The sequence below is a fragment of the Diachasmimorpha longicaudata genome, chromosome 15 (genome assembly GCF_034640455.1).
Source record: "Diachasmimorpha longicaudata isolate KC_UGA_2023 chromosome 15, iyDiaLong2, whole genome shotgun sequence".
In the NCBI taxonomy this organism is placed as follows: domain Eukaryota; kingdom Metazoa; phylum Arthropoda; class Insecta; order Hymenoptera; family Braconidae; genus Diachasmimorpha; species Diachasmimorpha longicaudata.
This window is the reverse complement of record NC_087239.1, coordinates 5,495,495-5,516,388: the sequence shown is the minus strand read 5'-3', so window position 1 is coordinate 5,516,388 and position 20,894 is coordinate 5,495,495. Positions and strand designations below refer to the sequence as shown.

The following is a 20,894-nucleotide window of genomic DNA, read 5'->3' as shown; positions in this document are numbered from 1 at the left end:
TCACACCATTGGTCGAGACGATCAACCGATGGGGCTGAAGGGGACGCCATTGGTAGATGGTCATCAAGAAAATGGCGTCCAATGAGGACAGGGGGGGGGTTCGCCAATCAGAATTGCCGAGAGAGGGCTACGAGCACCAAGAACTTCCGTGAATCTTCCCATCTATAGATTATAAGTGAAGATAAACACATGTTATGAAGTTAAAGTACCAGGGAGAGGGAATATTTTTTTGTGAGATGAAGTGTCACCATTATTTATTGATGTGAAAATGATTGAGATTGGTTACACTTTGTTTTAATTGTTTGTATTTGGAACAACTTGGGGTTGAAGAGAGTGGGTAGAAATGAACGAAGAAGAATTGATTCGTGAGATTACTGAGTTGAAGCGCCTGTTGCGCGAGAAGGAGGATGCCCTCGCTGAGCTGAGGTTGAAAAAGATAATAATTCCAAATAATAAATTAAATAATGAGGAGATTGGCAGGTACAGTCGACAGATGTTAATTCCAGAAATCGGTGTTGAAGGTAATTTGCAGTTAATTTTCCCTTCATTTTAAAGCTCAATTAAAAATTGTAATAGTTGATTTAATTCAGGACAACTCCAGATAAAAAATGCATCAGTTCTTATTGTCGGTGCTGGAGGACTCGGTTGTCCATCAGCTCTGTACCTGGCAGGAGCTGGTGTGGGGCACATTGGTATCGTGGATTACGACGAGGTCGAGATAAACAATTTACACAGACAATTGTTATATAAATCTGACGATATTGGTACTGCTAAAGTTGATGCTGCTGCTCATCATCTCCTGAGGTAAAAGACTCTCCTTCCCATTTTTAATGTTCACTACCCCTGAGGTTCTATGCAAACTCATATGATCTCAAAATTGAATAAGATTCTTCTCATGATACAGACTCAACGGAAATCTGAAGGTAACTCCCTACAAGCTCCAACTGGACAGCACCAACGTGCAGAATATTATCAAGGAATATGACGTAGTTCTAGATGCTACTGATAACGTACCAACAAGATATCTCCTGAATGACGCCTGTGTATTCTCCGGGAAGCCCTTGGTGTCAGGAGCTGCACTGAAATTCGAGGGACAGTTGACAGTTTACAATCATCGAGGACCTTGCTACAGGTGCATATTCCCGAAACCCCCACCTCCTGAGACAGTGACTAATTGTGGGGACGGAGGGGTTCTCGGTGCAGCTGTGGGTACGATCGGTCTTCTGCAAGCTCTGGAGACCATTAAAATTATTTTGGGGATGCCTGAAGTGTTGTCCGGACGAATGTTACTCTTCGATGGTCAGCGTTTGTCATTTAGAAACATACGTCTGCGATCGAGAGACCCGGACTGTCTTGTCTGTGGACAGAATCCCCAAATAACCGAGCTATTGGATTATGAACAGCTCTGTGGCAGTAAAGCCAATGATAAAAGTCCTCGGATCAAGTTATTGAAGGAGGATGAGAGGATAACTGCAAAGGAATACGAAAGTATGAGGAGTTCCTCGCACTTGTTGATCGACGTGCGATCACGGGAGGAGTTCGCGATATGTAATTTGGAGGGATCTGTCAATATTCCCTATTCGGAGATGCAGAAAAGTGAGGGACTGGAGAGGGCTAAAAAAGTTGTGGATGATAAGCTGCAGGACAGCAATTCCAATGGTAGGAAATTTTTCTGTTCTTCTGATTTAAAAAAAATCATTTGGGAATCAATTTTCACTGGTTTTTCAGTTCTTATAATTTGTCGTCGAGGGAACGATTCTCAAAGAGCAGTAGAACTCCTGAAAGCCTCCCTGAACGACACATCAAAGAAGATAAAGGATGTAATTGGTGGTATTCACGCTTGGACTCATGAAGTAGATGCTACATTCCCAATTTATTAAAAATATTGTTTTCCATATTTAAATATTCAGTAATTTATTACACAAGGAAATCCGCTACATACTCGTGACTATGCCTAGTTCACTGAACACGACAAAGATCAGAACCCGTTAATTGAAGATCATTTGAGATGCTCCTCGTTAATTATCTGAACCATTCATTGATATTTATTGGACTCCTCAGGAGTCAGACTCGTCTCAGGATGACGATAGTGTGCGTCAGGGAGATTACGGAGTTTTTCAGCAGCTTGTTCAGCAGTTAAATCTCGCTGAGATTGTGCCAGCAGTTCATAACCCACCATGTGTTTTTTTATTGTTGCTGATCGCAGCAGGGGCGGCAGGTACATTCCGTGGAATGTCCAGTGGCTCGCGTCGTCGTTGATACGAGCCCCAGTGGGAGCTCCATGCCATCCCATTGAATAGGGGAACGAGCAGAGGAAGAGATTGTCGTATTTTATGCACAATCTCTTCATTATTGCTGCTAGTGATTCTCGTTGGGATTCAGTGAGGTCCTGGATCCGAGAGATCTGAGTTTTAGGAAGGAGCAATGTCTCGTACGGCCACACCGCCCAGAACGGTACCAGGACGACCCAATCCCTGTTTTCAATGACAATTCGCTCCTTAAGAAAAAGTAATTCATTAACATCGATTAATTATTCATTCTACTGGAGGAATTTCATGTCAGTCCTACAACTTTCCATATTTTTCCAAATTCAATTTATTTATTTATTTATTCTATTGAAAGATTTGTGGATGATCAAATCATTTGTTTACCTTCTTCTCGAGTTCTTTCTTAACGTAGTCGATCAGAAGTGGCCTTTTATGCTTAGAAAAATAATCTCTAAGGTTCTTATCCTTTCTGTCCGCCTCAGAGGGCATGAACGAACTCGCCCAAATCTGACAGTGAGGATGGGGGTTGCTGCAACCCATTATGGTCCCTCGGTTTTCAAATATTTGCACCCAAGTCCAGGTTTTCCCCAGCTCTATCATTTCGACTATCCACCTAACGATGACGTAGACAATATTTTTGCAAAACAAAATTATTAAAGACAATAGAATCGAAATAATCAGCACTCACTGGTTAATGACTTCTACAATCTCTTCGATTTTCATTAGAGCCAAAGTGACATTCGACTTGGGATGGAAACATAAAACTTTGCAGGTGCCCCCCACAGGTTCCATTCTGAACAGCTCATCGTCTGATTTTTCTATTCGTGGGATGGCCTCCAGTAATGCAGGGAAATCATTGACAAAGGAGTAAGTTTTGTCGTACTTCGCGGTGACCTGAAATTTTTATTCCCCCCTGAGTTGCGATTTCTCCGGGTTATGGAGGGAATAAACGAACTCATTTTTCATCACCTTCCCATTTGCTCGAGGATTGCCAGGACACAGGGGATTCTCCGGATCGTACTCTGGCAGTTCCTCGTCAGTTGATGGTTCTATTTGCCCAGACCAGGGCCTTTTCATTCTATGGGGAGATACTAGAACCCATTCTCCCCTCAGAGGATTGTACCTCACATGTGGGTGCTCTGCCACAAACCACAAGCAAATACTTGCATTCAGAAATTGAAATTTTACGAAACTACGCGGACCAAAGACTCAAATTTAACACTTGAATAACTCTAGACTCATTACAAAGGCCAATAATGGTTTTTTTCATTGAAAAATGCAACAAAATGTCGAAAATTGCCGGATTATTAAACAGTTAAGACAAACAATTACATCATACCTGTGGCATCAAAAACAGTCTCCTCCTTCGTTGCCATTATTCTAATGCTCGTCACACTGTAATCGACTGATGCATCTGACACTTTAATACCAAAATGTGATACCAAACACTTATCAGTCGGATAACCTTCACTCGTCGGAGGTCAGATTTTCGCAGGAGACTGGGAGGAAAGCGCAATCGTATCGGAGTACTTCAACCCCCTCAATAACACAATACAATTGTATGTTTAAGAACAAATGACTGACGAATTGTTGCTCTCCTCAGCTATTTAAAATGTCAATCCCATCATGAGGAGGTGATAACCATTGCTTTCAAAATTTTTGCCATGAAAAAGCAGCCCACACCTCATTGGCCCACTCAGCTTCCACTTTCCAAGTATTTCCGTTGACGCCATACTTTCGAGAACGTCGCCATTGCAGTTGCCAACGATACTAAATAAAGTAAAGACTTAGATCGAAACCCGGTAACGATTTTTTCCGCATTTATGGGCTCCCTAAATGCTAACGAAACACTCAGATACGAAATAAACGCAATGACAAATTGACTCAGGTAAAAATGGACTGTTTTAGCAAATGAATTTGCTCTCCCACCGCCAGAATCGATCATAGCGCCTCTCGATTGGGGTCTCCTACTAACGCCGACACGGGGTCACATAAACACATAAACCTTTGATCGCCGCCATCACTGTCCCCCATCTTTTCGGTTGCACCAGTGATTTGCAGTCAAGCAAACATGGCGCGGGGCAGTAGTGCTGGTTTTGACAGGCATATTACGATTTTTTCACCTGAAGGGCGACTGTATCAAGTCGGTAAGTCAATTAAACTAACGAAGGGGTTCATGGGGTCATTCTGGGGAGTATCAGCAGGAGTGAAGTATTTTTTCAGCGTTGGATTGGAGTTTGTGTACATGATGACACGGCGTGATCAGCACTTTTGAACGGGGACCGAGGAAAATAATGAATTAATTCACCTTGTTTCTCTTTCAGAATATGCTTTTAAAGCTATTAATCAGGGTGGACTCACGTCCGTTGCTGTCAAGGGAAGCGATACCGCGGTCTTTGCGACACAGAAGAAAGTTCCTGTGAGTTAACCTCTTTGTTGGATACTGATCATCAGTATTGTTGTTTTGCAGATATAAAAGAAAGAAACAAAAATACCCCATATTAAATCAAGAGAAATGAATTATATTCTCTTCTAGGACAAGCTCCTGGATGCCTCGAGTGTCACACACGTCTTCCAGCTCACCGAAAACATCGGCTGTGTGATGACAGGAATGATCGGTGAGAAAATTGTCCAGTTGAATTCTCCGATTAATTTTGAGTCCGTAAAAATGACGATGATGATCTTTAAAATGAATTTTAGCTGACAGCAAATCTCAAGTGCAGCGTGCTCGCTACGAGGCAGCGAATTTCAAATACAAGTACGGCTATGAGATCCCGGTGGATACACTCTGTCGTCGAGTCGCTGATATTAGCCAGGTGTATACGCAGAACGCCGAGATGAGGCCCCTGGGCTGCTCAATGATGCTGATTGCTTACGATCAGGAGAAAGGCCCCTCCATTTACAAAGCAGATCCTGCTGGCTACTTCTGCGGTTATCGGGCCATCTCCGTTGGTGCTAGGCAGACCGAGGCCAACTCCTACCTCGAGAAGAAGCTGAAGAAGAAGCAGAACTACAGCCACGATGAGACCATTCAACTGGCTATCACGTGCCTATCGACAGTTCTCTCTGTTGACTTTAAACCCTCGGAAATTGAAGTGGGCGTTGTCTCTAAGGATCATCCCAAATTTCGAGTTCTCACTGAGCAAGAAATTGATAAGCATCTCACTGCCATCGCCGAGAAGGATTAATTCGCATTATTTTCAAACATCCGTTTTGATTATCCAATAAATAGCTTAAAGATACACTTTTTTCTTTCATTTCCACGATGTTGCAATCGTAATTGCAGGTGTGGGTTTATCCGATTATCCAATAAACTTGAAGAATTTTTTATGGATCGCATAAGTTATTGCCTTCATATTTGCTGTCTCTACATTTTTTTCGCTTTTTTTCTCCTGAAAAATAATCCAAGATTTGAGTCCCGAGGAAAATAAAAATTTAGAAATAATCGTCAGGTGTGCAATTTCCCCCTGACGTTCCTGTTTTATCCCTTTTCCCACTGCTGAATTTATCGAACGCCCTCTAAAGGCCTCTTAGCCAAGTAGAGAAGACAGTAGGATTCATAAAAAAACGTTTTCTAACGCGCGTTCCTGTAGACACCAGGATATTTCCTACAGCTTGGTAATCGTCTCGTCAATTAATATTGACTACGTACAAAAATGTAAGTACAACCCTGGATATTCCATAAATGTGTGCCTCGCAAAATTTCGAAGATGTAAATGAAGTCTTTCATCCGGTGAAAAACCTAACCTCAAAAAAGTTGTTGTCACTCACAAAAATATTGTAAAGAGTATTTTCATAAATGAAATAATTAACTCTAGGGCATCCCTCGCCAAACCCAAGTCCGAAATGACTCCTGAAGAGCTGGCCAAGCGCGAAGAGGAGGAATTCAATACAGGACCACTATCAGTTCTCACTCAATCAGTAAAGAACAACACACAGGTATTAATCAACTGCCGAAACAATAAGAAACTCCTTGGGAGAGTCAAGGCCTTCGACAGGCACTGCAACATGGTCCTGGAGAATGTCAAGGAGATGTGGACTGAGCTCCCGAGGACAGGAAAAGGAAAGAAGAAGGTAAGACACTTTCTTTGGACAACAATACGTTCAGAATTACTGTTGACTCTGCTTCTCATTCTGGCATTTTCGAATTCAGGCAAAACCAGTGAATAAAGATCGATTCATATCCAAGATGTTTCTCCGAGGTGACTCAGTCATTCTCGTACTACGGAATCCACTCGCCACTGCTTCAGGAAAATAATATGGCTCATCGCAAGACTTTTCACTTATCCTACGACTAAATTTAATAAAATTTTATAATTTAAGCGAATGCGTAATTAGTTTTTTTTCAATAAAACCTCCCACCATACCCTGCAAAGCTAGATCCTGACGCAATTTGTTACGGTCACGAAAATCCTGGGCTAGTAGGTATTTCAGAAATTTACTTTATCGGTGTTGCAAACACGTGTGTCAACAACCAACCATAACCTCCATTGTACAATACCCAAGTGACCATGAATCCCCTCAGTAAGTAATCATCCTTACATCAAAATGAAAATTCAAAAACCCAAGTCAAGAACCAGAGACGATCGTCGAACGCTCGATGTGTTCGACGTTGAAGAGGCAATAATTATCGAAGAGGTTCCCTTGAACACGGAGTTATCAGCAGTGGTGGACCACAACCCGGGGGTAATGTTATGAAAATTGCACATTGTGTTAGAACCCCATGTCTCAAAGTTAATAATCCATTATTCCAGGCACCCAATCCCAAGAAAGAAAAAAAAATCCCCCTGAAGAAAACACCTGGTTTCAGACCAGTATCCATCGACTCGGGGCTGAAGCTAGCACAACTTTTCTCATCCCCGTCGCAATCACTCCCTTCAAATCACAACCACAGGATCACCCGTCGTAAGAATAAAATTCTGCGAGATTTCCTGTCGAGTGAATCTACTGAAAATTCCCTGGCAACCATCACGACCTGTCGTACGATCGTCCCTGACGAGATTCGTCAAAAGAAACGGCAGAGGAGAAGTAAAAAAATTGAAGACGCCCCACCGCCTAATCCGGACTCAGAGGATCCCTTGGAAGCTGATGTCTCCATAAATTTGAACGATATATCACTCCAGAATGAATCTAATCGTTTCTGGGAGAACCCAGTAGATTCTACCCTCGACACTTCACAGATTCTCGACGATTCACCAATTCCACATTTCTACAGTGTTCGTGACAAAGTCATATGCATCCTCGACCCCCAGAGCCGATTCTCCTTCCAAGGAAAGCTTAAGCTCCAGGTGCTATATGGAGCTGTCAAGGCTTACGGTGCAGTACTTGATCGAACCCATACAGATCCTCCAGTGGAGGTCTACTCTTCAAGAGGTGCCAGTCTAGTCTCCATAGAGTCCTCACTCCAGGAAAACCCAGGGACTATCCCGGATGTGTGGGCTGCTCTCAGCAAGGACAACATCGACCAGAACATCACCAATGATCTACAGAGAGACGTGAATAATCTGGAAGCTGGCTGGGCTGTTGTGAAGTTGCAGAGGCTGGAGAACAACTTGACAAATTTCTTGAGTAATTATTCAAGTCACAGACTCTTTCCAAAGCTCGAGGATCTGTGCAAGTACTCCTGGGTAGACCCAAAACGAGCAGAACTTGTCCTACAAGCTAAAATACACTCTGCAAGTACTTGGAAACAGACGATTCGGTTTCATCGAACTGATGCTGTCCTCCAGGGAATTTTTAAAAATTCGGAGCCAAGCCCTGACATGAGGATTGTTCTGACTGGGGGCAAGAACGTAGGAAAGTCGACTACAGGGCGATATTTCATCAACAAGCTGCTGGAGTCTTTTGAGGCTGTGGCCTTCGTTGACCTGGATATAGGACAGGCTGAGTTCACACCTCCGGGGTGTATATCCCTGAATATCGTCAGGTGTCCCCTCCTCGGGCCCAACTTTACTCATTTGCAAAGCCCTTGTCATCAGCTGTACGTGGGAGGTGTTGATGCTGCTAAAAATTTCACGAATTACATCGAGGGTGTGCGACAATTGACGGAGTTTCTCGATGGCTGCGAGGAAATCAAGGGCCTGCCCGTGCTGGTCAACACCATGGGCTTCTGCAGGGGGCTCGGTTGGGACATCATGTGCTGCGTCATCAAGAGACTTCGACCCACTCATGTTGTGCAGATAAATTCCAGGAATAGGAAGAATAATTATGATCAGCTGTTGACTCCCGATTTGGTGACCCTTCAGGTTAGTGTTTATGATATTCAGAAATTATTTTTGTTTCAATAATCTAACAATCAAGGAAATACTTGATTTTTCAGTTCAATTATTCCATGAAAATTCCTGAGAGCCCATAAATTCCAAGGAAAACTAGGAAATAAAAATTAAGTGTTACCAAACCAAGGACTGGCTTCAGTTAATTAATTTAATTCATAAATTATTGCTTTAGAATCCCACCTGGAAGGACACATCGACTGCCATGGTACCTCCCCACCCTCCCCTGAATTATGAACTCCACGTAGTGGATACCGAAGCTGAATCGGTAAATCGAACTGAAGAACTGTGGAACATCGAACCCTATCAACAGAGGGAAATCGCCATGCTAGCCTACATGAGTGAAATATTGAAACCCAGAAAGGGCCTCCAGGACTTGACGAGTATCAACAAGGTCGTCCCATACGAGGTGCCATTTTCCGCAGTAAGCATATCACTCGGACAACCCAGCACATCACACATTCTCTCAGTTATGAATGGGAATATTGTTGCAATGTGCAGCTTTGGTTCACAAGATGAAAATTCCGAACCGAAAAAAGTTGGCTATCCCAAGGTCATGATTAGGACTCCTCCATGCGTTTGCTACGGCTTCGGTAATATTATTATTTAGTACTATTATATTTTATTAATACGTTATAAACTTCCTGTTCCGTTTATGGATGATTGACTGGAGTTTTCTTGTATATTGTTGCATAATGTGAATCCCCTGTCACTCATAATTATACCTCAGAGGTTTTACAACGTGAAAAAAATTTAATTAGTTGATTATTCATAAATAATTGATAAAGAGTAAAAATCTATCAACTAATTGAGGTCGCATTCTTCCCAGGTATTCTCCGAGGCGTTGACATGACAAATGAGAAATTATACATCAATACTCCACTCTCATTGTCTAAATTGAAACACGTTAATTGCTTGATTGGATCCCTTCCAGTGCCTTCCGGTCTGTTACAGTTAAACAGTCCAGGCTCACCATATGTCGGTGGTGAGCCCGAGTTACCGACCAGTCGTGACCCGAGAAGAGGATATTTCCGTATGAGGCATCGTCATGATATTTCGATTTAATACAATTTTATGATTTGAACAAATTTTGATAGAAAAAAAAAATGCATTTTTTCTATCAAAAAATGATGAAAACTTGAAAAAAAATTTTTGCCAGGGGACAATTGTTTTTTTTTAAGTCGATGACAACACGATGATTCAGCACATCACAGCGACAATCATATGATTTTCATTTGACGAGTAAATTACAAAATAGATAATTTTCAAAACGATTATTTTTGTTGCATTACGTCTTGCTCTCGAGTCCCAGTTAACAGAAGTTTATTTTCTCGTAGGATAATCTAGTTATTAAAATTGCGGAAGTGAATATCGAATAATCGTGCAAAGCAACACGAAACACGTGCCCGAGTTGAAATACTATGGTTCTCGATTAACGTGAACCATCAATTTATCATTCGTAATAGTTGGCAGACCTGTAATGATCATATCCACCCACGCGTGTTACTTCAACCGTCAGTCGTAACATTTGAGGATACAATCATCCCTCAGGTATTGTCGGAAATATTTAAGATATTCCCTGAAATATAATTATAATATTTACCATTGAAAACACCTTCAAAAAATCTTGAATGATTTTTCCTCGTCATGATCTGTTGCTAGTGGTGAGAGAGAAATTGGAAATAAAAATTTCTGGATTGAAGATCGTCCTGCGTCATTCCACGGGAAAATTTCCGAATCGGAAATGCAAACTCGTACAATACATGCATTCGAGAGTGAAAAGAAAAAAAAAATTGGAATCAATGAATGAAAACGACCGGCTGTGCGAGGGAAAAGCGTTTGCTGGGTTAACGGCATAGAAAAAGGGGCGAAAGAGAGAGGACATTTGTACCCCACGTTCTCTCACACTTGGCTCGGAAATATTCATTCATAAAGTTTCACGTACGACCTCTTTCATCTGCGCCGAATACAAAACGAGGGGAAAAAACGTCCCGCGAGGGTTGAAAAAAAAGAGAGTACGGTGGTTACCTTCACCGAAGAGACTGAATTTTCAAGTAAAAAAAAAAGGAGGGCGTAAACACTGGCCTGCATACATGCTGGTCTCGATAGTTCAACGACAGGTGTCTTTCTGAGCTCGCCATCGAGAAGGCTGATACCGAGCTGAGTGGAAGGTGCTGAAAATCACTCCTCCAGAGCTCAAGGAGAAGAGAGAGGTTCATTTTTGTGGGAATCGACGATAGCCAAGTGCTTCGGGTATTCTCTACTCCCAAATAGAACTCGTGGAATTCACATCGCAGTAGAAATTAAATTCTGAGCTTCTCAATAGTCAGATAACTATTTAGCAAAGCCAACTTCTATCATCATCAATGACCTTGACGTCGACAGTGAGAATTTGAGTTTTGCTAAATAATCACCTGACGATGAAAAAACTTGGAATCCAATTTCTCCTCCGACGGTAATTTTCTGGGCTCTTGAGTCACTTAGAATTCTTAAAAATGCATTGAATAGAATTCAATTTTACTCAATTCCTATTGTTTCAGAAATCCTCTAGACGAGAAGTTGAGGATCTGTAGAATTATTTAGACTTGTGATCCACGGCCAAAATCACCTGTCTCCCGTCCCCTGTAATTCAAGTTAAACGAGACACATGTTCAACGGAAGGGAAAGGAAAACTTTTGGCCGTGAAAAAAATCTCATCCGCGTAGAATAGTTCGCCTCCTCATTTTTTAGGGTCAAAACTAGGTCAAGGATTGTTTCATATCTTTGTCGGCCCTTTTTTTCGTACGACCTACCCGAATATCACAATAATAACAAGGAACTTTTTTCACTCGAGGGCGTTCGTTCAACCACGCGGTCCGTCGTTGGCATTTGGAATAAATTGAAAGTTGAGGGGAGAATGGAGCTGGAGTAGGACAAAAAAAAAAGGGAGAAAAAAGTGTGATGAGGGAAAAACGGTGCAAAAAGGTGAGTGCTATTATTTGTGTGTACCACAAAACGTGGGGCAGGACAGGGGAACGGGGGATTACAGATGTAAAGGGGTGAAATTTTTTTTTTGCAAAAATAACATTTCGCGATTTGCTGTGACCTGAAAGACCGAAAAGCCCCGGTATCAAAACAGACATTAAATCTCAAGGATTGCAAATGAAAAAAAATAACCGGGAAGAGGCCCGGAGACGGGCGGGCCCGGAGAGATTGCACAGACGAAAGACCGACCCGTAGGACCGGTTTTAATGAAAATATATGCGTCATCCGGCAAAAGGTCTACGCGAAGGCAAAAGGAGTGTTGCGGGACTAGCAAACAAAGAGTCACAATTTTTTTCGTGTCTCTCCTTGGAACGCTCGCTTTCCGGTACAATCTCTAATTTTTTTTTTGACTTTGGCAAAGGAGGCGGTTACACCCGAAGCGATTTCCCTCCCCGGACCGGAAAATTTCGGGGAAAAAACCTCAGAACAACATAAATAGCTGAAAATACGTCGTCGTTATTTCCTAGTTCCCCCAGACATACGAGTCAACGACTCAAAAGAAGCAAAAAAATTAAGAATGAAATTAAACAAAAAAAAAAAATAAGACAGGGAAACGCGCGAGATCACACGAGAGGCTTCCTCTCGCGCAAAGCCCACATAAACATGCCGGTGGAGGCGGTACCCACCGGAATATCTGCGAGAGCTTTGGGCACAACTGGACAACTGCGTCTGCGTCAGACGCCGTTGTACAATTCTCAAATCCACCGCCATCTTTATTTTTTCCCTGTCCGCCCCTAGAGTGTGAACAACCCCGACGCCACCCCTAGATCCCCGAGCGGCCGTACTCCCCGTGGACGACGGGGGCGATCGTGAAAAATCCGGCTTCGCCTTCAGAAAAAAAAAGAAGCACCAAAAAAAAAAAAAATATAGAATTGCAGGTGATACGAGACTCTTCCTCCTGAAGACAAGGAAAAGGGGGATGAAATGGTGGGTGAGAAGCCCCCCAAGTCCACCGAGAGCCTCCACTCGCCCCTTTGTCCCTGCATGTCTCTCGTAGGCGAGAGAGCGAAGGCTTTTCTCGTATTCTATTGATTTTTCCTGAAGTTTAGTGTGGTGGGAGTAGTAGTTCACTGTCGGTCGTGCGCGCGGACGTGCCTCGGACGGCCTTGGTGTTGGTAAAGATCGCGGTGTATTCTACCCAACCTTCCTCTCTACACCACCACCAGCCGCCCCCCCCCCTCACTGCTGTATCCCAGCGCATCACTCTGTCTGCCTCTTTCTTTATTCTCATCCTGGTTAATCTTGGCACTAGCAAGGATGACCATCTCACTCGCACTCTTGCTCTCCGTTCTTTCCCGCAATTGTGGCCTCACTTCCCTTTCCCGCCTGTTCTCTATGGCCACCCCCTCGGGCCCCCGCTGCACCGCCCGGTACACCCCGGACCCTCTTTAAATCTACCCGTTTATTCCCCCCCCCGCACACCGCGCCACTCCTCACCGCACTCTCTTCGCCTGCGTTCGCGCGCAACCCAACGATTTCTCGTGTATTCACGTACAGAACACGATCGTACCAGGAGCAGAGTTGTAGATATCGTATTCAGGGCCCTGAAACAAAATAATGGGAGAGGAAAATGGGAAAAAGGACGGATTGGGTTACCAGGCCCTTCGAGGAAGCGGGACCCCGGGGTCTGCATTTTTTTTTTCTCCTGTAATTATTTTTTTTTGGGGGATGCAATTCACTGACTTCATAATGCGATGATCGAGCTGATAAAGTTGTTTTGTGGATATAAATTCATAATTTCGGGGGATTGCAGGGGGTTGAAGGGTTCTGTGGGCACAAGGATTTATAGTCCCTATTCCGTTGAGTTGGAGGAGCTTCCGGGGGGAAATTCGAAACTTTGGGTTGGAATCCCAGCAGAATAGGAAGGAAATAAATGCCATAGAATGAAGGAATTCCCTTAGTATCAAACTAATTTTCTTATCACGATGTTCAGAAAAGTGGTTTTCAGCACGCGTTGCCTGAAAACCCCCTTTTCGCCCACCATTACAAAAAATATTTTTAAACCCTAATTCATCAACCCTCCACACGTCTCATTAAAAAAAATGACCTCCATTAGCCCAAAATTAATTAAAAAAAAAAATGTATAAATATTTAAGGCACTGTAACCTCTCACCTAAAAAAACCTAAGATACACTAGTGCATACACCCCTGTCCGAGTGAATTCCCACCCACCACTCTCGTGCCGACAGGGTCACACTCGCGCGTGCACACGTACTGGGAGTAGTGTTGGTGCACACAGTTGCCATCTCGTGTCCAACATTCCCCTTCTAAGCACACCCATACAAGTGCCGAGCACGAGCGGGGACAGCCGGGGGATCACGAAGTGCTCACGCATCGCACAACGGCGGTACCCACCCGCGCCGTTCTACCTCCCCCCCCCCCCACCAGCCCCCGCCGTGTGTGAGTGTCGGGCGGCTCATCCCAACACATAAAAATCATTCCCGCCGGTGTGCACCTCCACGTACATTTGAAAATGAAACAGTGTTGGTAAATGGGTGATGCACGAGATAAGCCGAAGACCGCCGAGCGTCGGGGGCGGGCAACAAAGTGTATTTCAGTGTAATATGCCGAGTGAGGGCGATAAGAGCCGAGGCTCGACGAAGCGTAAAACCGAGGGGAGCCGAAGTCAACAGTAGGCACGGCCGAGGGAACAGTGCGGCCGAATCAGGTACCGCGAATGGATTACATCGAGCGTTTACAGTGTCGTGTATTTTTTACCTTGTGTTTGCATTTAGAACGCACAGCTACGGTGATACGAGGGCGAATCAATGGGCACAAGTGGGAGAAAGGGAGAGAGTGAAGAGAAATAAATAAAAATGCAGTTGTGATTTTTGTGGGGGATAAATAAATGCACGCTCGAGGAGAGGAGACATGGATGAGAGACGAGTTGCTCGTTAAAATTTTTTGGAAGATCGACGAGTGAATAGGCATTTGGATTTTAAGGTGAATTGGGTTTGTTGTAGGCTGTGGTGTACGTTTGGAGGTTAAATATTTTCACTGCTGTGATATTCAGCCAACGAAAACACAGCGCGCGACGGCTGTTACAATGGCTCGCCGTCGCCAGGGGCACGAACGATGGTGCATGAAAGGCTAGGAATTCTTTTCATACGAGAATACCGAAGTAAATGAAAAAATATAGCGGAGTTAACTGTGTGTTATCATGTTGTGACTGAATTGCTCAGTGGATTATTACTGGTGAAATCACGAGGGGGTTTTGGATTCAGTGAACATCCCCGGGGTGATTGTCGTGAACAGGTGAAGTTCAGTGGTTTAATTTTTTTTTTCTTCGTTTTCTGCGGTATTAATAGGCGTTACTTGGTGATAACTGAGTGGTGGATACGACTGAGGGGCACTGAGTCAGTATTTTTATTCTCGTCGTTTTATTTTTGTGATAAGAAAACCGGACGTAGGAACCGGGAGGTTCGTGTGTGGTGGTGTCAGACGTTCTTGAACGTCTCTTCGTGGATTTGAAATAGGGATTATCTCGTTCTCCAGGACCGGAGTATCAGCCGGACACGAGGATGAGCCTGCGAGGAGGATCTGTCTGCGACTTTTGAGTCGTCGAAAGAATTTATCAAGTTGAGGCTATTATTTTGTCACTTATTTTCCCTCGTTGGGCCAGAGGGGTCCATCCGGAGAGTCGAGGGGACTACAGGTAGAAGAGGAAATTGAGAGGCCCAGGGATACTCCAGTGTCACATTGGTACGCTGGATATTAGGATAGCAAGTAAATACAACAGTGTTTCGAGGATGCAAGTGGCAACGCTGTTCAGGGAAAGCGCAACCCTGCTGGGGGCCTCCAGTCTCGATCCCCCGCAGGCCCATCATCAGGCCCTTCAGCAGCAGCAACAGCAGATGCAGCATCACCAGCAAATGCAGCAGCAGAATGCTGAGATGCATCTACACATGCAGAATCACTACAAAATGTGAGTTTACTTTGTTAATTTGTTTGTCATAGAGTTTCACGGGTTTTCGAGGAATATCTCCGAATCTACGGGAGATATGGAAATTTTTGCCATGAAAGTTTTTCTTGCTCTTCACGAGCTCTCGAAAAAAGGTCAGGACAAAAATTTTGGTGTCTCCCTCGGATTCCCAGATATCCGTCGAAAACTCAACACTCGTGAAAATGGACCTGAATTATTTTCGTAGTTTCACCATCGATTTCTTGAATTCTATCGAACTTGTCCGCTAAAGGGAAAAGTATATCGCTGATAACACTCATTACTCGACTAATTATTAAGAAAAGACACAGGAGAATTGAAACGGAGATGTTGCAAAACACAGCCTGTCCCCTTTTCCCTATTATTCGAGGCAGGTAAATTTATAAGAGAATAAAAAAAAAAAAATACAAGTTGCACGCTATTTCTCACGACCGCGTGACTCACCTACACCGCAAGTCCCCATGATGTAACACATCGGCTGACTGAGAAATGAAATGGTCGTGCGAATTGAACGAAGGGGGGAAAAAAATAAAATGGTTGAAAAAGGAGTTTTAGAGTTGCCAACTGGTTTTCAGCAAGTTCATGCTCTCGATTGAGGCAATGGGGATTTCACCCTCAGGTACAACGTTTTCGACATTTTGATTAGTGCCGACGACTTGTGTTTTTCTGTCATGAGCCGATGATGATAATTGCTCCGGCACTGGGACAATTAACGATAGTCGAGTATTTTCTACCATTTTTATAGAACATTAAACGGATAAATTGCGTAAACAATTTGAAGAACATCGAGAATTTTCGGCGCCATTGAAAGTCCATTTTGCATAGGATTTTAATTTTCTTAATTGTCGTTAGTTGTAGGGTCCTGAGTTAAGATTATTCGCATGAATTCTCACTCTGACGAGAGCGAGGAATTAATCCATCGAATTATCTTATTATCATGGTCTTAATCAATAGTTTCTCGTTTAAATAGGACGAGCCTGCACTCTCGGGGTATCCAGAAATATAAATTATTCGTTATAACATTTCGGTTCTGATGACAACTTCCATTTCAGATCAAGAATTTTAATTATTTTTTAATCATCGGCTTGATCTTATTAATTTCTCTCAAAAATTCCAGACAGAAAAATATTCAATTTAATAAAACAAAATAAACACAAATTACGTCAAAGAATGGGATGATTGTTTTGATTTATTATTAAAAAATACTAATGTGTGCAATATCAGAGTAATTTCCCAATTGTCCTAATACTGACGATTTCACTAAACATCCTTAATGTTTACAATTTAAATGCACTTTACCAGGAGATGAAAGTTTCCCCAAATATCGAATGGGAATATGTGTCGACGTTTAATTGGTGGACGGTTATGAACGAGCCACGTGTTGATTATCCGGCCTAAACTACCCATATTGTTGGCATCTAGTTAGTGTACGTTGTGACTATTACAATTGCATATAAACGATAAATGCCGATTGAATTTGCTTAATGAGCAATAAAATTACCAGGTTCAATGAAACGTGTCTAATAATATATACCGACGAAATTGTTAATTATGACAGGATGTGAAATGCGGTTGGTTGCCAGGTCCTCGGATTTTTCAATATTTTATATTTGTGTTAAGGGATTGGGTCTACCTCTGTTTCGTCGTTCAACGCTCGATTTATCCTTGAACTTGAGGGGTTTGATAGCGAGAAAAGAAAATAAATAAAATGTATCTGATTGGTAGAGGTCGCTTTCAGTGGCGACGGCTCTCTTGCTCCCGATGGATTCTTACCCGGTGCTTTTTTACTGGAGGAGCGAAAACATTTGTCCGACACAGTGGCACCTACGGCCCTTTTTACCCCTTTTACTTGCTCTTGGGGAGTGATTGAGCAACGCGCGCATCCACTCGCGATAAAGTTTTTCCGACTCGTCATTTTATTCCACTTTTTTCCCATCAGATTTTTATGGATGTGGAATAGTGAGTCAAGGCCAAAGATTTTCGGGAATTGTTGGGATGTTCGGGGTGATTTTGACATTATTTTTTCAGTAGAACGAGATAAGTTTGAAATTTCCAATTTTTTTCGCTGATTCTTCATTCGGAAATCAATTTATTCATTAAAATCCTTGTGGACAATTTCCAAAAGGTAAATGTGGTTTATCCATCCACGAAATTTCATTAATTTCCCCCATAATTCACTGGGTTTTTTCCCAAATGCACTTTTTACTGTATTTTTCATTTTTATGTCAATAAATGCAGGAAAATAAAATTCCAAAATTGTTCTGTCTTCAAGAAATATTAAACGTGCATATTGCACTTCGTTTCCTTGATATTGAGACATTTTCAGCTGATGGATCGAGTGGTAAAGGGAGGAGGGGGGGGGGCAAAAGTAAGCGATAATGACCGGCATTCCATTAGTCATTCATCGACTTCATCCTTGAGTAATGAGATTACACACTTCATGTTGTGAGTCTGGCATATCGGCACGTGACGATCATAAATAAATAAATCGAGTCACTTTATTTCCATTAACACGCATCGATTGAGATTATGAGAGGACTGAAATAATAATTTTGGGAAATTAATTAAATTCTGAGGGGTTATTAAATAACTCGACGAAGACGAATGTCAATCTCCATTCGCTTCGGCTCAGGATCGACTAAAAAAATCGAAGGATGAAGTACAATGAATATTCTAACCGTCTGCCAATTTCTTTTTATTCTGGAAACTTAATTCACCGATTTTTTACAGAAAATGTCACTCAGAGAAAATGGAAAAAAAACTATTCATTAGTATAATCCAATTAATGTGGAAATAGAATGAATTTATCTTGTTGATTTCTCCACTGCTTCTCGACATTATCGTTCAAAGATAGATCTCCATCGTCGGCTATAGCTACCTGACTGCGAATTCCTCCCTAAACCGTCAATCTACTATACCTCTCGTGAATAATAAACAATATATCGTCATTCACATGATAGATACTAAATAATTAAGAAGAACATTGGGCGGATTGTGTGCCCATGAATCGATTCACCAGATTTCTCCCTATTTTCGATCAATCAACATTAAAAAATCATTAAAATATTTTATCAAACAATTTTTTTCTATTCTCGGAGCTCGTCTGGAAGTCATAAAATTCCAGTCTAGATAATTCTCTTCACCTCACATGTACTGCACACAATAAATTTATTGTGCAACAAATGATAATATCCCTCAAGATATAAATATTCGGGAAATTCTTGTTCTTTCGATTGTGAGGTCTCGGTCAGGGTGAAACCTTTCTCGACTCACCATGAAAACTTTCCAATAACAGAATAATCGAATGCACAACTCCACCGCAGTCTGTCTCCTCCCCCTTCCCCTCCTCTCCCTCCCCCGTATTATCAGGAAGCAATAAAAATATCTAGTCTCTGTATTCTCCACTATTCTGATGGTTGTAAAGTTTATCCCGAACCTGTGGTTTGAATTCTAGTGGCGTTTCGTCGTTGATTTTTTTTTTCTTACCTCAGCAAGAGTGTGCACAGTCTGTACCGCATGCGAGAAAAACTGTCGAGGGCTACACTAGTGTAGGAGGGGAGAAGGGGGGGGCGGTGAATCTGGTGGGGGCGGTAGATAGGAACAGTGGGAACAACAAGAGTGAGAGAATGAAAAATAGAGGTAAAAAAAGGGGGGGAAGGAGAGAGAGAGAAGGAGAGACGTCAGACAAGTTCACTCTAGGCCCCTCCAACACTGGAGTTTCGTAATCCACGTTCTTTACCCCTTCGGCATTTATTTTTCTTGTATTTAGTTGATTAACTTGAATTTATTAGTTGCTCATCACTTTCGTAATACTGAAAAAATGATTTCCTTTGAAACTCTCCGGATTTGAAAATTAGAAGTTGAGATGAATTTAGTGTCTATTTATTTTTGAAGAGAGTTCACCTGGAAAACTGGAAAAATCCGTCACTTCTTGAAATTATAAGTTTGTTTTTATAAGTTTAAAACACTAACAAACATGAGAAATGTGTTGAAAACACGGGCAACCCTTTTTTGAAAAATAATTAAAGTGAAAATATGATTCTGGGTATTTGATGTAGAGGTACAGAGGGCTCGAAAGAGTGAAAGAAAATAAGGATTTGAGTAGTCGTTTCTCTTGTGCGAGCGCTAGGAGTTGGGGTTGAAAACTCGGTCAAAGTCTCGTCGCGTCACCTCTCCCCGCTTTGGGAATTCGAAGGGTCTCTACTCTCTCCCTTGCGCCTTCTCAATTCCAGTGATGAAACTGTCTCACTTCAACTTGAATCTGAAACTCCTCCTATGTACTTGAGTAAAATGTTTTATCTCCGTCAGTTTTCTTTTTCTGGACAGATAGCGCGTGTACAGGAGCTGCCTGGGATTGGCGACGGTCAACAGCCCCATGCCTATACTCCATCCCCTCCTCGGCGAGTCTATTTTTTTTTTTTATATTCCACTCCCTTTATGTCACTTCTTTATGAATCGGGGGATGAGGTCATTCATGTTGTTTTTTTTTTATCCCCCAAGTTCAAAGTTCTTTCAATGTGTATGTTTCACCCGCGGTGACTTCTTTTTTGTCGTTTAGAAAAATGTGTTTACATTTTTTTCCCCCCTCTTTTGAGAAACAGCGGTAGGTCAGGAACAGAGTCACAGGGGGAAGATCATAAATGGGTTATCGTAATATTTAGCTTTGAGGCTGGTGGAGAATGAAAGTGTTACGCGAAGGGGGAGGATAGGGTGTCAGTTGATCGAGTTCAATTTCAATTGGGGGATGCTCTCATCGAACCCTACGCCCTACGTCGAGAATATCTCGAAAATTTATTCTTTATTTCGCTGGTTTTTTTTCATGAAATTATTTTAAATAGTATCAGAGGTCAATTCAGTTGATAGTTAATTATCAATTATTTTTCCTGATTTTTTTTTCCACATTTTTTTGATAAATCCAATAGACAAATAGTATAATCTATGATATGACTCGAGCCGAGAGAATAAAATTGAAATAAAAATAAAATTAACTGGGTATTTACAAATGAACATGAAAATATTCTGTAAATAATCAATAAAATTTTGATGGCCTCCATTAAAAAAATCACTTCCCCCTATTTTGTTGAATTACAAAAAAATTGAATTCTCATAAAAATATTCCACATTTATATCCATTTAAAATTCGAAAAATTTTGCCCAGAAAATTCCAAAGTGCATCGAACACGCAGTAAATCCCCTCTGAAATCGAATAAAAACCACCGGCCTAATGAAGTCATCAGCTGAATGAGTCCATTACTCCTCAGATTCCATGAGCAATAAAAAAAGTCCCTCCATTATCGCAAAAAAATGTGCAACGCACTTCCCCCCTCGACGGAGTGTTTGAAATAACTAACGACATTAACGAACACGCTCCTGAGATTCCTTGAGATCCTC

The 20,894-nt window shown here is 42.1% G+C and overlaps 6 protein-coding genes across 10 annotated transcripts in view; 5 read left to right on the top strand and 1 right to left on the bottom strand.

Annotated features, from left to right (window-relative positions):
• Positions 1 to 168: 168 nt before the first annotated feature.
• LOC135169707 (adenylyltransferase and sulfurtransferase MOCS3) lies at positions 169 to 1,903 on the top strand. The gene is made up of 4 exons (XM_064134940.1): positions 169 to 521; positions 591 to 804; positions 905 to 1,659; positions 1,729 to 1,903. The coding sequence occupies exons 1-4, from the start codon at positions 344 to 346 to the stop codon at positions 1,878 to 1,880; spliced, it is 1,299 nt and encodes a 432-aa protein (XP_063991010.1). The 5' UTR covers positions 169 to 343; the 3' UTR covers positions 1,881 to 1,903.
• Galt (Galactose-1-phosphate uridylyltransferase) lies at positions 1,855 to 4,141 on the bottom strand. Its single transcript, XM_064134950.1, has 5 exons — positions 3,607 to 4,141; positions 3,237 to 3,406; positions 2,956 to 3,161; positions 2,652 to 2,880; positions 1,855 to 2,497 (listed from the first exon to the last, which is right to left on the bottom strand). Exons 1-5 carry the CDS (start codon positions 3,641 to 3,643, stop codon positions 2,036 to 2,038), a joined length of 1,104 nt encoding a protein of 367 aa, XP_063991020.1. The 5' UTR covers positions 3,644 to 4,141; the 3' UTR covers positions 1,855 to 2,035.
• A 112-nt stretch (positions 4,142 to 4,253) lies between these two features.
• On the top strand, positions 4,254 to 5,609 carry LOC135169716 (proteasome subunit alpha type-6-like). Its single transcript, XM_064134953.1, has 4 exons — positions 4,254 to 4,414; positions 4,592 to 4,686; positions 4,804 to 4,885; positions 4,968 to 5,609. The coding sequence occupies exons 1-4, from the start codon at positions 4,339 to 4,341 to the stop codon at positions 5,453 to 5,455; spliced, it is 741 nt and encodes a 246-aa protein (XP_063991023.1). The 5' UTR covers positions 4,254 to 4,338; the 3' UTR covers positions 5,456 to 5,609.
• Positions 5,610 to 5,774: 165 nt separating this feature from the next.
• Positions 5,775 to 6,594, top strand: Smd2 (Small ribonucleoprotein particle protein SmD2). The gene is made up of 3 exons (XM_064134962.1): positions 5,775 to 5,925; positions 6,086 to 6,341; positions 6,421 to 6,594. Coding segments are annotated over exons 1-3 (363 nt in total). The 5' UTR covers positions 5,775 to 5,923; the 3' UTR covers positions 6,526 to 6,594.
• A 108-nt stretch (positions 6,595 to 6,702) lies between these two features.
• On the top strand, positions 6,703 to 9,814 carry LOC135169699 (polynucleotide 5'-hydroxyl-kinase NOL9). The gene is made up of 4 exons (XM_064134931.1): positions 6,703 to 6,953; positions 7,022 to 8,512; positions 8,715 to 9,132; positions 9,369 to 9,814. The coding sequence occupies exons 1-4, from the start codon at positions 6,816 to 6,818 to the stop codon at positions 9,602 to 9,604; spliced, it is 2,283 nt and encodes a 760-aa protein (XP_063991001.1). The 5' UTR covers positions 6,703 to 6,815; the 3' UTR covers positions 9,605 to 9,814.
• Positions 9,815 to 11,609: 1,795 nt separating this feature from the next.
• Positions 11,610 to 20,894, top strand: part of LOC135169696 (uncharacterized) — a 28,061-nt gene continuing 18,776 nt past the window's right edge. For 2 of the 5 annotated variants that reach the window (XM_064134927.1, XM_064134926.1), the window contains exon 1: positions 11,610 to 15,488. In XM_064134927.1, the coding sequence (XP_063990997.1) occupies positions 15,313 to 15,488 (176 nt within the window). In that variant the 5' untranslated portion in view covers positions 11,610 to 15,312. The remainder of the gene's footprint in view (positions 15,489 to 20,894) is intronic. The other 3 variants (XM_064134924.1, XM_064134923.1, XM_064134925.1) reach the window with 3 other exon arrangements.